Below are 17028 nucleotides of genomic sequence, written 5' to 3'. Positions count from 1 at the left end.
TTAAAATCTGTTCTTTACAGTTGTACTTCCCTAAAAATCTATGAGTTAATGGCATGTAAAAGTTTTTAAATTAAATTGAAAATAGATGTACAAGCTAAATACATACTTTGCCTTTGTCCAGATTGCACATTATCTCCTGAAAAAGTCTTTCCTTTAGCTCTTGTTGCGTCCACCCCTGAGTTCCGTCCCATGGGATCAGGTGGGGCGCACATGGCTTGTCGGACCACTAGAAAGAGATTGCAAAATTCAGCCATGATAATCTCACTGACCTCATAATCACCAAACTGTGTTGCAACTTCAAGGAACATGCTGCAAGGGCAACAGGATTTTCAGCGCAGATATTCAAATGCAAACAGACTAAGTTAATTTAGAGTTTAATGTTTAATTAAGTTTAATGTTTGGTTTATATATAGATTAAGAGGATAACGAGTGACTTTCATTTACATCTAAGTATGAATTGCGCCGACATATGTTTTGTTACAAAAGTACATATAAATAAATAAAAGTTACGACAAAATAATTGCAAACTTTGTAAATAGTCGTATAGAGGAAGAAAAGATCATCACACACTAAATGATTGAGGATCACACACTACCAGACTATGAAGTCGTTCCGATCACAACAAACTTGCAGAAACGTGCACTTTGTTGCAAAGAGATGCATGACAAATGAAAACAATGTGTCTAAAATGATTCATGTTTGATATCCTCTGTCTGAATAGAATCATAGTCTGAAGTAGCAGTCAACCGATATATCGCCATATATTTGGCCGATATCTGGCATTTTTTAAATATCGGCATCGGCCAATAATTAAATCGGCAAACATTATAATCCTTCATCGTTTGCCATCAGCATTATGCAAATACACATTTGTATCATTTAAACAAATCTTTGAATGATCTATTTAATTTCAATGCAAACATAGTCGAATCCAGCGGTGAGATATTTTGCATTTTTATCCAGCATTATCACGTGTTCTCTGTGTGATGGTCAATCCATGTGAATCTAATGCTTTAAACTTTAAACTCCTGATTTCAAATTATGCTGCGCTTTTTGCATTTGCCCACTGTCATATTCACGTAATTTTCACTGTGTGCTGTATGTAAAATGAGTGTTACCCTGGCTTTATTTGAAAAACATGATTCCCAATGCACACAAACAAATCTGTTACTTCCTTTTTAATTATATTTTTATTAAATATTTATTTATTTGTGAAAATACTTTGTCAACTAAAGTAGAAGCACGTTTATTTTACACATTTATTTTTTAATTCATTGTCAAATGATTTCAAATTACTTAAATATTTATTAAAATAAATTTATATCGGCTATCAGTCACCCTGCTTTCCAAGATATTGGCAGTCAAAAAATATATATTGGTCGACCGCTAGTTTGAAGCTAATAAAATCAGAGTCTGGGACTCTCATACACTACATGATTTTCTACACAATCTGGCAACTCAAATCTGGCAACTAGTGACGACTTCCTTGGACTATAATTTGGGGCAAAAACCTGGACAAAAGTCATGTAGAGTATTCCAACCTTAAAGCTGCAGTGGGTAACTTTTGTAAAAATATATTTTTTATATATTTGTTAAACCTGTCAATATGTCCTGACAGTAGAATATGAGACAGATAATCTGTAAAAAAAATCAAGCTCCTCTGGCTCCTCCCAGTGGTCCTATTGCAGAAATACACCGCTCCCGTTAAGAAACAACCAATCAGAGCTGCAGTCCGTAACTTTTTTATGTGTTCAAAATAGGGATGCACGATATTGGATTTTGGCCGATATTCGATAAGCCGATATTTTCTAAATAATTTTGGCCGATGCCGATACCGATATCGATATATATACAAATATATACTGATATATTTACAAATATATACTGATATATTTAAACTTTAATTTTACTGAAGAGAAATCCATGTATCTCTTCTGTACTGATTCTACCATAAATTTATTATTTTACAAATTTAGACAGACATTCACATCTGAAAAACAGGTAAATTATTTCACTTGGAGAATATCGGTTTGGCTCATCGGCAGAAATATTCATATCGGCCGATACCGATAATGGTCATTTTAAGCTTTTATCGGCCGATACCGATGTTGTGCCGATATTATCGTGCATCCCTAGTTCAAAATTTACAAAATGTATATAATAAGCGAGTACACCATGAATCCATTTTCCAAACCGTGTTTTTAGCTTGTCCTGAATCACTAGGGTGCACCTATAATAAGTGTTTATATTCAGACTATTTTAGATTGCTCAGGGGGTACCGCGGCGGAGTAACCCAGTACCTTTGTGATTCTTCAAAGACATAAACAGAGAGAAGTAGTTCCGGCTACGATGTTCTTCCGCAAGACGCAAGCAGTTCTGTTTATTAACCGCGAGAGCGTCAAAAGTTAACGACTGCAGCTTTAACCTACTCACTATCTATCCCTAGATGTCTCTGTGTAACCTTAACCCAAATCTGCAGTTAATAATAACAGTCCATACCTCCAGCAGTTCAGCATGGAGCAGCAGGGTGTAGGCCGCCTCTGTGTAGTTCTCACAGTCTAGATGTAGATCACGTAGCTTGTACAAATACCTAATGAAAGACCACAAGATGTATAGATGCATGCATCAGATTCGTATTTGTGCCATCAACAAAGACAATAACATTTGATAATCAAATACACTTACCGGATATAAATATCCTCCCTCTTTTTTTCTTTGTAAAAGTTCTGTGGACATGAGAGAGAAGATACAGAGATGTGATTTCATAAAAGTCTCTAAACAGCTTTTATCCCTTACTGGATCCTTGCTGGTCTTTTCAGCAGGTGGAGCAAATAATAAGGAATATTTATAAATACTGCAGCTGTGTTTGAGTTCACAGGGTCTGCTTCTCACCAGGACGTTGACGGTGCAGATCATGCGGAGCTCCGGGCTCTCATCATGGGTGATGGTGCGGTAAGCCAGCAGGTTCTCCAGCAGACTACTTAAAAGAAGAGCCAAGGCCTCACCAGACTGAGACAGATACCGGTGCCGACGACAGCGCTCCAACAGCCTGGACACAACACACACAGCATGTGGTGAACAAAGCACACAAATTAAGTATAGATACCCTCATAAAATATTACTCCTGTATAAAGTATTAATAATTACAATTTCATGTTTACTTCAGTAAAATTATCGTATCAGAGTAAAAGTATCGTAAAGTATCGGAAGCGTTCGTTTGTTAATGTACTTAAAAAGTTTTTAAAAAATTATTCTAGTCAGTATAAAAGCATTACATTTTTTTATGTACTAAAAAATAAAAAAGTTGTAATTAAAAAAAAAAAAAAACACTAGTCTGAATAGTCAGCACTTAGTTTAGTGCAAATATTTAATATGCATTAATCTGCAAATAAGCAGAACATTTTTACCAATGCATATTTGATCAAAACATGAAACTTCAAAATACTAAAACATCAATTTAAGTCAAAGATAATTTGAATGCACAAAGAAGAAATTGACTATATAGTATTTTAAAGATTAAGAAAATATGTGTGTATGTTGAGAAAGTATGAAAATACAATGTACAGATGTCACATGGGGCAATAATGATAAACCTTTTTAAGAGGAACACAAATGTACTAGTTTTGTAAATGTTTTAAAGTGCTACAGCAGAAGGGAAGAGGCACTGGCATTCATTTGCAATATATTACATTAAATAGCATGTAGACCATGACACAAATGCAAACATGTCCACATTTAAGCATTGGGCATAAACAGCTCACCCTTTTACAGCAGATCTATAGGCAACTGACAGTGATCTTAACATAATTTTCAATAATCAAACCTAAAACTTACTTTTCTAAGTACAAAACAATCAAAAATATGTATAATGTATGAGAGGCATCACATGGTAAGAAGAGAGGAAAATCTCACGTTTTCTCCAGCAAAATCTTGTATTGTTCATCCCCGCGGCCTCCTTCAACTTCCTGGTCTAGTTTTGTGATTAACTCATTCTCAAACTGCAAAGAACATAAATGCTTCATCAAACTTTCTGACCATCATATAGAAGCCTACATAGGCAACATCTTAACAGACATGGGGCCTCATCAGTACATTAGCCTAAAATCGAACTTTCAATTAAATAAATAAAAATAATACACATTTTAAAAATCACTGTAAAAAAAAAAAAATCATTTTACGTCATAAAACCTAAAGCATAAATCTAAGGTTAACAAAATTATTAAACGAATATGTATTTTAATAAATAGATACTTCTGCATTGAATAAAATATAAGATTTATATTTAATATTTAAAAATTTGAAAAAACCTGTCACAATGTATTCTTCATTTTTGACCAAAATACCAGCATTGTTGACAGCATTATGATGCCTTAATAAGTTGCCTAGGTAAATCTGAACTTCTGAAAAGTATGCTGGCACAGAAACAGCCCTCACCTTCTGAAAGGTGTGGTTGGTGCTGAAATGGTGTTCGCACTGCATCATGTCAAAGAAGATGGGGATGATGGCTTTCCTCAGCTCCGGCTCCGGCACTAACGTGGCTTCCAGGATCGGCCCCACCATCGTAGGGATGAACTTCATCTTCTCTTGGCCTGAAAGTGACATAAACATCCACTGACATCACAAAACAGCCAAAATTCCTTCAAAAGAAATAAAATATGAACTCTGTCTCCGCCTGTCAAAGACAGAGACTACAGTAGTGATTTTACTCTATAAAAAGAAGTTTTAGGACATTCTGTAAAAATTCTTCTTTACATTCGACCACTTTTGTAATTGTGGTTACTTTCTATAACAGATAAGAAGCACGAGAAAAAGCTTTTACCGAGGTTGTACCACATATCTCTCAGCTTGAAGCCGATGCTCTTCCGCATGTCTCCGTACCTGTTTACATTTTTAGAAACTCAATTTAAGATGTCAGCCTTTCAGATAAAATGAACAGAAACCAACACTTGAACACTAGAGAAATAATGTACCCGCAGGTCTCTCACTCACTTGTTGAGAATCTTGTTGCGCTTCTCGAGCGAGAAAGACTCCAGCTGCAAGGACTTGTGGGTAAGGAAGGCAACAATCAGGTGAAAATAATTGTTCCAAAGCTATTGAGAAAAAAACAACAGGAAATCATCAAAACAAAACAATTTCCTGAGCACAAAATAGACATAAAAATATAAGAATATGGCAAAGATTAAAAAAGTTCAGTGAGGCTTTGCTGTAATTTCCTACATTTGACTGCACAAACAATGCATTACAAGTTAAGTTTAACACTTATGACCAATAGTAAACTCATTAAAATGAGGGAAACAAGTATTTACGACTTCATTGTTTCGAGAACAGAAATTTTCTATTATTATTACTTGTTCTATTATTGCAACACAGAGCTAGAAATTGACCTGGATTATTAGACATACTGGCAGATGTTTTTAAATTGTGTTTTGAGTTACATAAGCACAGATGAGTAAGACCCAGTCTTAGACAATTAGTTTGTAATGATATACTGTAATGCATTTGCTTTTTTTAATCAACTGAGGTCTTACGGGTGAAATACTTCCGATGCACAGACTGTTAAATGAATGGCAACCAAGTTGGGTATTTTTCAAAAGCGTTATAGATGATATATACTAAATGTCTGACGTGCAGAAGGCTTCCAGTGGGTGCAAAATCCATAAGCTTTCCCAAAAGATCATCACAAATGAGCATCATAAAAACATGTTATATAAGAGCGTACAACAGAAAATGTTCATATGCTTCATAGAAATGCCCTAACATCACTCTACTGGAAAATAATTACATGCACAGAACAACTGCTCACTCAGTGCATGCAGAGATACTCACAGTGCAGATTATCTGTGGTCAAATCACTACTGAACATTAAAGGTTTTATTATTTTAATCTCTGTGGTCTTATTATAATGTTTGACAGTTTTTGTTTTTGCACCATTTTCTACAATCTCTCAGACCCTTAGGGTTAAAAAGGATATAAATTCCCTGTTTGCTTATTAAATGAGAAACGTTTACACATGGTGTGTGGTTGTGGGATTGCTATTGGGTCTCATAGATTACATGGTGTGACAAAATCAATGCTGAATCTGTCAAAATCAGACTGAAATGACCAGAGATCTCATTATAAATTTTATCTACTGAAAATCGGATGGTCCGAGGCGAAGTAACATAATGTTTATTAATCTAGAACACATTAAAATGAGCTTTAAAGACAACGGAGTAAATATTGAATGTACTCAATGTTTAATTTCTGGTAGAAATACAACCATAGGTTTACATTCATGCATTTGGCACAAACTTTTATCTAAAGTGACAAATACACTTTTATTTACCTCTTTTAACCATTCTGTCAAATGCCATTTGGATAACAACCATACCAACACTCTAGTTTACAGGATATCATTGCTTCTGAAAGATTCATGCTGCCTTCAACACTCAACCAAATGAAGTATAGGCAGGTCTTTGCAGGCTGGATGTTGTGCAAACATTGGATTTGGATCTGTCTTGATGCCTTCCTGTCTCAATTTACTGCCAGTGAAAGAAGTGTTCTTCAATTTAAGGATTCAGCAGTGCTGTTTTTAGGATTGGGATGGAAACATAAGTTCTGATAATTACAGTATGGCTAGCACAATGGACGTCTTTATCTCAGAAGATCAAGGAAAATATTCCCCATGGTACAGCCTTTTAACTACAGACAACTCTCATTCATGTCTTATCCAAAACACCAGAACCATTCTTTAAGGTTCATTAACAATTATTTCAGTAATTTTAAGAATTTTTTTATTTGGAAAAAAGGAATGCAATTCCTTGCGATTGCAATTTTAATAAACTAGTATTTAATATCTTTATTTCACATTTTATTCAACCCTAACTTTATATAAAAAAATGGAATTCAAACAAATAAGCAGCAACACATTAATTCATTTTTTTTAATCTTCAAGCCAAGCTGAGGTACGAACAACCAGTCAAATGCTTTTAAAAAGAAGGACTTTTAGCATAAAGGGATATAAATAAATAAATATAAAATTTAAATTAAAAAAATCTAATATTCTGAAATATTATTACAATTTCAAATAACTGTTTTCTATATGAATATACTTTAAAATGCTAATTATTTCTGTAAAAAGTCAAAGCTGTATTTTCAGCATCATTACTCCAGTCTTCAGTGTCTCATGATCTTCAGAGATCATTACTTCAGAAATACGCTGATTTGCTGCTCAAGAAACATTTTATATATTTATATCATCAATGCAATTAAAACAGATTAATATTTTTGTGGAAACTGGAATATATTTGTTTTCAGGATTCTTTGATAAATAGAAAGTTAAAAAAAAGAAAAGCATTTACTTAAAACTGAATATTTTGGTAAATTACAAATGCCTTTACTGTCACTTCTTATCACATTAATTCATCTTTACTGAATAAAAGTATTCATTTCCCTTACTGACCATAAACTTTTGAACAGTAGAGTAAAAGAACAATTCATAATTGTCAAAACTTGCCACCAGACAAAATAGAAGTGGTTCTGATTAATTGCCTAATAATCGCAGTGCTAATCACTGTTTTTTAAGAAATTGTGGCTTGAGCAATACAGAAGCATGACTGTGTTTCCGGCAATATAATCTCGGTCTTGCCTGAAGCGTAATTGTGTACTTATAACCCCTTTACAGTCCCCATTAAACTGACCTGCAAGTGGAAGTGTGTGGAGTCCAGGAAGTATCTGTTGAGAACATCTGAATACTGGTCAATCGCCCACAGAAAGACTTTCATTTGGTGAAGATTCAAGATCATCCAGTCGGGCGGAAACACGTTGCCCATCAGGTTTTTGAACATGATGAAAGTCTCCATTAGAAAGTCCTAGTTGGGAGACAACAAAGACACAGATTCTTGTTGTTACGAGCATGTACGTGCATGCCGGGGAATACTACGATTAGACGCAGACCGGCAAATGACATTAGTGTTACGCACAGATATGACTGAGCAGGAAAAACAGATGCTAATTTGAAGCTGCGCTTATCTTGTTCTGCTATTAAACCCTGACATGCATCACATCATTCTGCTGTGCAAAAGGTGGATTATTTATAACTTAACGCTCAGAGAACAAAAAGCTCTACAATGATAGATGGGGCCTGCGGAGAGAGCGGGAGACTTACGATAATGTCCTGCCTGGTTTTGAAGGTGCTGATGTATTGTGCATAATGTGCGTCTTCCATTTGTTTCAGGATAGCAGTCATGCATGCCAGGTAGTGGCCCTGTGTCCAGAGGAAGAGAAGAAATAATCAATAACTGCATGTGCCGCCCACACTGCTGAGGAAACTCATAGCCACAGGCCTGGGCAAAGAAATAAACAGGTTAAGTTCAGTGGTCCAGACTGCTATCGTTATGAGTTTGAGCAGGTGTGTGTGCGCTCCGGTGCTGTGCGCTCGAAACAACAACAGCTTTGACAGGAAGGTAAGCTGATTTAGCACTGCTAAACATTTCTAGAACACTTCATATTGTGGTGTGCCGGTGTCTTACTAAGAAGGGAGAGTCCAAACTCAGGTTGATGACCGTACGGTTGACCCTCCGCAAGAGACGGTCCACGATTAACTTCACATGACCGCATGTGGGACCCTGAAAGCATAAAAAGGTGAATGAGATGCACTGAAGGATGCTTGAATGCATGATGGGTGAACCCAGAAAGGACTCTCTCATCAACAAACAGCAGTGCAACTTAAAATGACCTTATTTTGGAAATTTGCAACGTAACCGCTCCAGCAAAGAGATGTTCACAAGTCGCAGGAGTCTGACCTGGAATGCATACCTGTCTCAATACATATCAACCCAAATGTCAAGCAATCTTGAATGCACTGTCAGATCAACAAGCTAGCGAAATGCATCATGGTTGAAAGATCAGCTTGTCTGTATACATTCAAAAAGTCATTTACTGTCTCATGTAGTTAGACTTTTCACCAGGAAGTCACTTTTGCAAACCACGGAAGCATTTATTTGCTCAAAAATAGTGTGTGTATTATTTATATAATTTTAAATAACTGTTTTGTAATATATTTTAAAATGCAATTTATTACTGTGAAGTCAAAGCTGTATTTTCAGCATCATTACTCTCGTCTTCAATGTCACATGATCCTTCAGGAATCATTCTAATATGCTGATTAGATGATCAAGAAGCATTTCTGATTATTGTACTAATACTGACTAGTGCTGCTTCGTGTTTGTTGATTAAAATTATTGATTTAATTTATCTTGCACGTCCATGCCTTGAAAAAATAAAACGGTTTCTGAGATCTTGTGAATTCTATTCTATATTATCTTGACAAATCAGCAAAATTTGCAACAGAATTATATAGATGGCCAAGAAATAAGAAAATGACAAACTCATAATTAATGTTTTTCAATGCATGTCATTTTCCAGTTCCATTTTCTGCTGGAAATTGTATTTTTCTGAAGTAAATGTACATGTGAAAAATTAATAAAAACATAAATAAATGTAAAACACTTATTATAATATACTTGTTAAATAGAAATTCAATATAGTCAGTAATATTTGTTAAGATATATTAACACTTATGCTCACAGCAAGGATGCATTCAATTGATCAAAAGTGACGAAAGACATTTACCAAATATTTATTTTAAATAAATGCTGTTCTTTCCATTAATTTAATTCTATTCACTATGTTTTGCTATCACAAGAATAAATTACAGTTTTAAAGTATATCACAATACAAAACATTTGTTTGTGTAATAATATTTCACAATACTACTGTGTTGCATTTTTTAATCAATCAAACGAAGCCTTGATGAGCATAAGAGACTTTTCAAAATATTATAAAAATATTTCAGACGCAATAATTTTTTTTACATGTATTAAATAATAAAAATGCATATCTAAACTCAATGTGTATCATTCTTTTGTGTTGGGGCCAGTGAAAGTGCTCAGAGGAAGTAAAAATGACATACTGTATTGTTAAGCCATGACTCAATAATTCATTGGTAATGTGTAAACACGTCTCTGTTTCCCAGTGGAATGATAAAACCTGTACAAAACCTCCTGGAAACTGCATAAAGCCAACCAATTAGTTTGGTTCCTGTGGTTTTGCTCATCAGATGGTCTCAGGCTGAGATAAGTTTCCTCATAACTGGCATCAACTCAACTGCATCAAACTCACCACGTCTTTACAGTCCAGCATGTCCAGGACGGTGCTCAGCAGCTGGACACAAGCCTCGAGATCAGGTTTGTTGGAGTTATCGTCCAGCTGCCCACTCAACTGATCTGTGATCAGAGGCAACAAAACATCTCTGCAGTCTAAAAGCACAAGAGAGTATATGAGAGGTGTGGATGATATCATATGTTGACCTGAACGGCTATCGAGTCCTACCTGGCTGTTTGAACAGGTTACTTTCAACAACTTTCACCAGACAGCCCAGCTTCTGCCTCACCATCTGAGAATCTGGGATGCTTTCGATGAACTTAGCCAGCTGAACACTGGGAGAGACAGAAATGTGCTCGATGAAAACAGTGGAAACTATACAGCATGGTACAGAAATCGCAAGTCAGAGGGCAATCACGGAAAAAGAAAAGAAAGAACTGACATACATTTCTGAACTCGAGTGTGAACAGTTGAAATACAGTACATTCCCTACACTTGTCTTTAAACAGAAGATGATTGCAAAGCCTGTTAGAGATGTGATGCATTTACCAAAGATCTACAGCGTCAAAGACCTTCTGTAAGTCAGTGATGATGCCAGGAAGTCTCTGTTCACAAATACTTTTTTTTTTTTTCACATTTCTGTTTTTTAACCATTAGGAACACTGGTGCAATTTATATGTAGTTATTAGTATCTTACTGTAACGATGATTAATGCAAAATCTTATTATGGTAAACAACAGTATGCCACAAATTAGTTTCTAACCAAACTGGTGGTAATGCAGGGGCTAGATGTTTCATAGCAATGTGATATACATCATTCATTTGCTTTACCTGAGCTCTACAGCGTCAAAGACCTTCTGCAAATCATTGATGATGGTGGGAAGATATTTCAAGATTGCTCCCTGTACGATAAACAGAGAAAGTTCACTACATATATAATGAAAACAATTATATTGTGAAATATTATAACAATTTAAAACAAATGTTTTCTATTTGAATATGTTTTAAAATTGTATTTATTCTTGTGATGCAAAGTAGGGCTGCAACTAACGATTATTTTGATAATCGATTAATCTGTCGATTATTTTTACGATTAATCGATTAATCGGTTTATGTACTTATATTTTAGTTTTTTCCATTTTTTCCCCAAGTAAATTATTAATAAAGGGTCTTTATCATTCAGCATAGATCTTGAAGAGATTTTAACCATTTTGCATTGTCATATCCTCATCAAAAATATACCTGGAGTTGTTTTATTATGTTAGTAATCCTTTGTCGAACTCTTCTGCAATCAAAACACTGACCCATACTCTAGCAAAATTCACAAGGAGATTTCAAATATTGTTTTCACCATGGCAGTCCTTAGAGCTCCTAAAGTAGTTTAACATCCCAAACAAAGCTTAAGGAATCTTTGAGAACATATTTTCAAGAAGTATAAGGATAAAACAGAATAAAATTGCAGTGCATTGTATTTTATTATTTACTGGGAAAAAGCTTTATAGCTTATGCTGTGAAATTGTAAACAATCCTTTTGAAAAAAAAGTGCCAATGGCATGAAACCTGAATGGAACTCACAATTTAAAGTAAAATCCATCAGAAGGTTGTCCAGAAAAAAAAATTGGGACACACACAAAAAAACCTGCTGTGTGAAAAAGAGCAGTGAATACTTAGAAAAGAAGTGCATTTTAAATATACTCAAACATTTACCTCTCTCATTCAGTCATAATTAGGCTGCAAGTCTGAATTATGAACTGGTAAACGACAAACTGATCACATAACATGTTTGTAAAGCTTTAAATGTTAACTGTTAAAAAGCAATGTTATCAGCTTTTACGACTAAACATTTGCAAACAACCTTGTACTGGAGAATCTGCACAAATAAAATTCTTAGGGGCCGTTCATATATCGCACCTAAAAACGCGTGGAAAACGCTAGTCGCGCCGCTTTCTCCTTCTTTCCAAAGCGCTCGGGCAGAAGCGCCCCTGAGGCGTCTGCCTTTGCTAAGCAACCATGACGTGCTCTCTCCATGACGTGCCCTCTCCATGAAGACCCGGAAATTTCAGCAAAGGATAAATGGATGCGGTGTGGACGCGCCTGGAAAAACGGGCGCATCGCACCGCGTGCGTGTCGCGACCGCGTCGCTTCCATTATGAGAGTGCATACTGCGCGCCTACATAGGAAATACGAACTTGAGCACGGAAAAGACACGATATGTGAACGGCCCCTTAAACAGTTCAGTAGTGCAGAGTTTACAGGTTACCCTTCATTTTGAAGGCTCAAAGTAAAGTACTCCCACTTCCCGCTGAATGCTGCAGAGACGCTGTTCGGGAAGCACGTGACATAAAACGAGGCCAGCTATTGGCTATTCGCTACTTCACCTGCTGTACTGGCTGAGTAAAACCTCCGGTGGCTCATTACTGCCACACTTTGGTCACCGCAGATTTGAAATATGCACCGCTTATGGCAAATAAAATTTATTTAGCGACGAATCGATTACTAAATTAGTTGACAACTATTTTAATAATCGATTTTAATCGATTAAATCGATTCGTTGTTTCAGCTCTAATGCAAAGCAGAATTTTCAGCATCTTTTCTCCAGTCTTCAGTGTCACATGATCTTCAGAAATTATTCTGATAAATTGATTTGCTATTGCAATTCTGATTATAAAAAAGTTGTGCTGTTTAATATTTTTGTTGAAAATGTGATATATTTTGTTTTTCAAGATTCACTGCACAAAAAGCCCAGCATTTGTTTGAAATAGATATCTTAATAATAGTACTGTCACTTTTGATTAGTTTAATGAATCTTTTCTGAATAAAAGCATTATGTACTTTAAATCTGTAACTTTGTACTTTGTAAATCTTTTACAAATATCTGTTCACAAATGGTGTCTGTAAACATTTCTTCTAAATGTTTATGTATTTCCATGTGGAAAAAAAACCTGCCTTTATCTTAACTCCTTCATCCAGAGGTCTGTCCATCAGAATACTGATAGAAAGAAATAAGGTCCGAATGGAGTCGAGAAACTGCCCTCCATCTTCACTTTTCCCATAAAACCTGACAAAAAAAACAGAAGAAAATCAGAGATCTATCCATCTATCTTTCTATCTACAAACATGCTGCATATGGATGCATTTCATCTTATAATGCATTAAAACAATTTTGCATTTGTTGCTGTTGTTTTTTCATTTTTGCATTGTCAGATCAAGGACAAGTTCAATCAAGCCCTCGTGAAGGCTATTTTTGAGAGCCAATAAGGGCCAGGTCTCACCTCAAATAGAGAATCCGAGACTGCACAATGAAATAAAAAAGATACTTGAAGGCTTTCAAAGCGGCGTACAGTCGCTCCGTATGAGCCGGGTCCTCAGCATGGCCCACAAAATAATTCAACACTTTGGTCAACTTCCTGTGAAAAGACAAGGCAAACCGAGGCAATTACGGCAAGCCTGTAAATCAATACAGGTCACAACCGAGAAGGTCACTGGACAGGTGTATATAGAGAACAGGTCAGAGACGGACAGAGTGTTAGTGTGAGATGGCAAGGTGAGAATTAAATGTGGACAAAAATGGCCAAGTTATATTAAAACACATGACCTGTGACACAAAGGACAGAGGAACCCAAACAAGACTTACTGGTACGCCAGAGTAGCGCTGAAGTGATTGCTAATGTAGGTCTCCAAAACAGGGTTGAAATGCTGAAACTTTACATCACCGATGAGTGAGATGATGAAAACCTGAACAAATCAAGCAACAATACAATGTCTCCTCCTTCATTTTAGAATCACTTAAAAACTTAGGAAGTTTCGAGACATCAAATCTAAATTTAATTCCTTAACAAATGTCGCTTATTTTGAATGATTCATCAGAAGAAAAACTGTATTAGTTGTATTTCATCACACTGGAGTCTCAACCTCTGCGAATCTTCAAAACAGCCTCAAAGGACTATGGGGCACAAACGTCAAAGGTCTGTCTCTCTCCATCCCAAATGTAATAAAATTAACACAGTGGTTGACAGAGAGGCTGAAATCAATTAGCACCCAAAATAAATAATGGTTTTCATATTCTGACCTGTGTGTCTGTGAGGGGGAAGACATCCCACATGCAGATGGCGATATGGCGTGTTATGGTTCTAAGGTTACTCATATGGATAATTAATGAAAGCGCAATGACATGGAGAGTGCTCTTGATCCAGTTTGTAACTTTAATGTAACTTTTGTGCAATGATTTGCCGCATGATCTGAAGTATCATGATTAGAAAAGTAGACCAAAGTTTAATACTTGTTCAGATCCCAAAGCCCGAGTATGAGCAACAGTGTTGAACAATCTGCCCACACTATGAATTTTCATTTATGATTACTGGATAAGGATTTTTATATATACACATGAAAAATACAACGTTTATAGAATTATAGATTATAGAAAATTGAAGACTTTATTGCTTTTCATGACTATGAGATTGTATTATTATCATTACTATTATTATTAATATTTAAATACTTTCTTTGACTCTTTAAAGATATTATCAGTAGTAATATTAGCTGATATAAATTAATTAATACTAACAGTGTCGTTCATATTTATAGTTTATTTATATATTTATTCTTTAGGGATATTATTATTATTATTATTCATAATAATAATAACAATAATAATAACAGATATGAATATGATTGTTAATTTTATTTATTAATAAAATAAGAACTATTAATTATGCATATTCAAAGTAATTGTAATTATAATGACAAAATCTAAAATAGAAAGTAATAAAATATTAATATTTATGATACAATTAGTATTATTACGAATATAATCATATTAATATACATTTAATAATAATAATCATTATAATCTCTTTAAAAGTAATGAAAAGTAATAAGATATTAGAAAATCTATATTTTATATTCATGTATTTTTGTAGTTATAAAAAAATAATCCTTATTCAATATAATTGCACAAAAGTTACATAAAAAAAAAAAAGTCATAGTGTGAGAAGCTTTTTCCGAGTGAGTAACACTAACTGTTCCATGCTTGCGATGACAGATCTGAACATGTGTTATTTCTGTTTGTGATAGTTAAAATCATAATGCTTGTTCCCTGATATATCCAGGTTTTACATTGCTGGAGAAACTCCGTCATGAGCATAGGTTGGCAACTGCTGGATGTTTAAAGAGTGAGTTAAATAATCGATACTTGCCAAGGCGTTGAAAACCAGTGTATCATAGGTTTCTTCCTCTGAGGTCTCCATCATGATATTAAAGAGAGCGTCCAGTGTGTCCTGCAAGAACTAGAGGAACACACAACTAAAAACTTAGATCATAAAGCAGCATTTTAAAGAGGGCCGAGTGTTGTGTTTTCTACCACCCTTACTTTAATTATCTCCCCTCCTTCTACTTCCATCAGTTTCTGAAGGATTTCTTCAAGTCTCTCAGTGTTTGATCTCCAGTTGAGAAGCCCCAGAAGGTCAACTGAGTCAGAGGAAATTAAAAAAGTTATAGAAAGCCAAGTACTGCAAGAACGTTGCTGTCTCAAACGGTTATATATTGCTTTTAGAGGTGATAGTTTAGACCAAAATAAAACTTTTGTAATTATCTACTCTCACCTCTCTTGCGGTTTCAAAACATTTGATTTTTTACAGAAGTTTGCGGAAGCCATGCGACAGCTTCAAATGTAGAAAAGACTGATGTTTTTTTTTTATTATCTACTACTTAAGTTCAATATGCGGAGACATCAGTAAATGCCAGGTTTGCAAAGACATGAGGGTAAATAACAGAATTGTAATTTTGGGGTGAAATATAATTTGTTCTTTTTGGGGGGGGGGGGGGGGGTAGGAAAGGAAATGCCTCTTACCGTTTTGTGTAAGCTTTGTGGAGCAGGTGAGGGTGGCGATCTGGAAGCTGTCTTTGGTGATGGGAATGATGCCACCATGATGAAAGGATTTTCCCGTCTGTCTCTCTTTCTCTTCCACATCAGCATACGAACCAGGCAGAGTCAAATACGTCTTGGCATCGTCAGCTTTCTTCACATCTACCTGTAGGAACAGAAGAGGAATTGCAAGTGGCATTGCTCCTCGGTGGAAGAGTAAGACCACATGACAGAGAGAAATAACAGATACTGCAGGTATAGAGTGAAGTCCAGAGAAGTTTAAAGACATCTAAAGGTTTCCATGTCAAGATGAGGCCTAGCGACTACAAAACTTAACTTTTTTTCTTTTTTTTTGACAGAAATTAATACTTTTATTTAGCAATGATGCATTAAATTAATATAAAAGGGACGATAAAAGACACCTATAATGTTACAAAGCATTTCAAATACAGTATATGCTGTTCTTTTGAACTTTCTAGTCACCAGACAATCCTGAAAAAATATATCATGGTTTTCAACACTAATAACAATAATCAAAAATGTTTGTTGAGCATCAAATCAGCATATTAGAATGATTTCTGAAGGATCATGTGACACTGAAGACTAGAGGAATTCAGATTTGCATCACAGGAATAAATTAAATTTTTACAAATATTCAAATATAAAACAGTTATTTTAAATTGAATTTTAAATTAATAATTTTCTGTTTTCCGATATAAAATAAATACTATTAGAAATGTTAAAGCTCAAAGTGTTTTATTTACCTGTAGTCATCTTTAAAGCATATCCTTCCAACAACAATTCGTTAATTTTTACTACAGCAAGTATGGAGCAAATTCTTCATTTAAAACAAATCTCAAACATTATGAACTAGGAAATAATGACAGAAGTTTACATTATTTCCTTAAAGAGATAGTTTTGTTTTCAGTGCAAACTAAGCTAAATCAGCAGAACTTGTGGCACTACATTGTGAACCACAAAAAAAAAAAATATGACAAAATAATAATTTTTCCAATGTTTTA

General features: G+C 35.0%; 1 protein-coding gene across 1 annotated transcript in view; it reads right to left on the bottom strand.

Moving 5' to 3' along the window:
• The window catches only part of dock5 (dedicator of cytokinesis 5), a 53477-nt gene that overhangs the window by 16698 nt on the left and 19751 nt on the right, over positions 1-17028 (bottom strand). The window contains exons 18-37 of the mRNA XM_052604911.1: positions 15992-16172; positions 15512-15609; positions 15339-15428; positions 13778-13878; positions 13416-13550; positions 13086-13201; positions 10975-11041; positions 10372-10478; positions 10162-10298; positions 8511-8606; positions 8147-8245; positions 7680-7850; positions 4990-5090; positions 4820-4878; positions 4435-4589; positions 3913-3998; positions 2893-3049; positions 2686-2726; positions 2500-2590; positions 107-226 (exon numbers count right to left, since the gene is read on the bottom strand). Of these exons, the coding sequence (XP_052460871.1) occupies positions 107-226; positions 2500-2590; positions 2686-2726; positions 2893-3049; positions 3913-3998; positions 4435-4589; positions 4820-4878; positions 4990-5090; positions 7680-7850; positions 8147-8245; positions 8511-8606; positions 10162-10298; positions 10372-10478; positions 10975-11041; positions 13086-13201; positions 13416-13550; positions 13778-13878; positions 15339-15428; positions 15512-15609; positions 15992-16172 (2208 nt within the window). The remainder of the gene's footprint in view (positions 1-106; positions 227-2499; positions 2591-2685; positions 2727-2892; positions 3050-3912; positions 3999-4434; positions 4590-4819; positions 4879-4989; positions 5091-7679; positions 7851-8146; positions 8246-8510; positions 8607-10161; positions 10299-10371; positions 10479-10974; positions 11042-13085; positions 13202-13415; positions 13551-13777; positions 13879-15338; positions 15429-15511; positions 15610-15991; positions 16173-17028) is intronic.

Source organism: Carassius gibelio, chromosome A8 (assembly GCF_023724105.1).
Source record: "Carassius gibelio isolate Cgi1373 ecotype wild population from Czech Republic chromosome A8, carGib1.2-hapl.c, whole genome shotgun sequence".
Classification (NCBI taxonomy): Eukaryota; Metazoa; Chordata; class Actinopteri; order Cypriniformes; family Cyprinidae; genus Carassius; species Carassius gibelio.
Note: the sequence above shows the minus strand (reverse complement) of the source record. Positions and strands in the feature narration are given on the sequence as shown.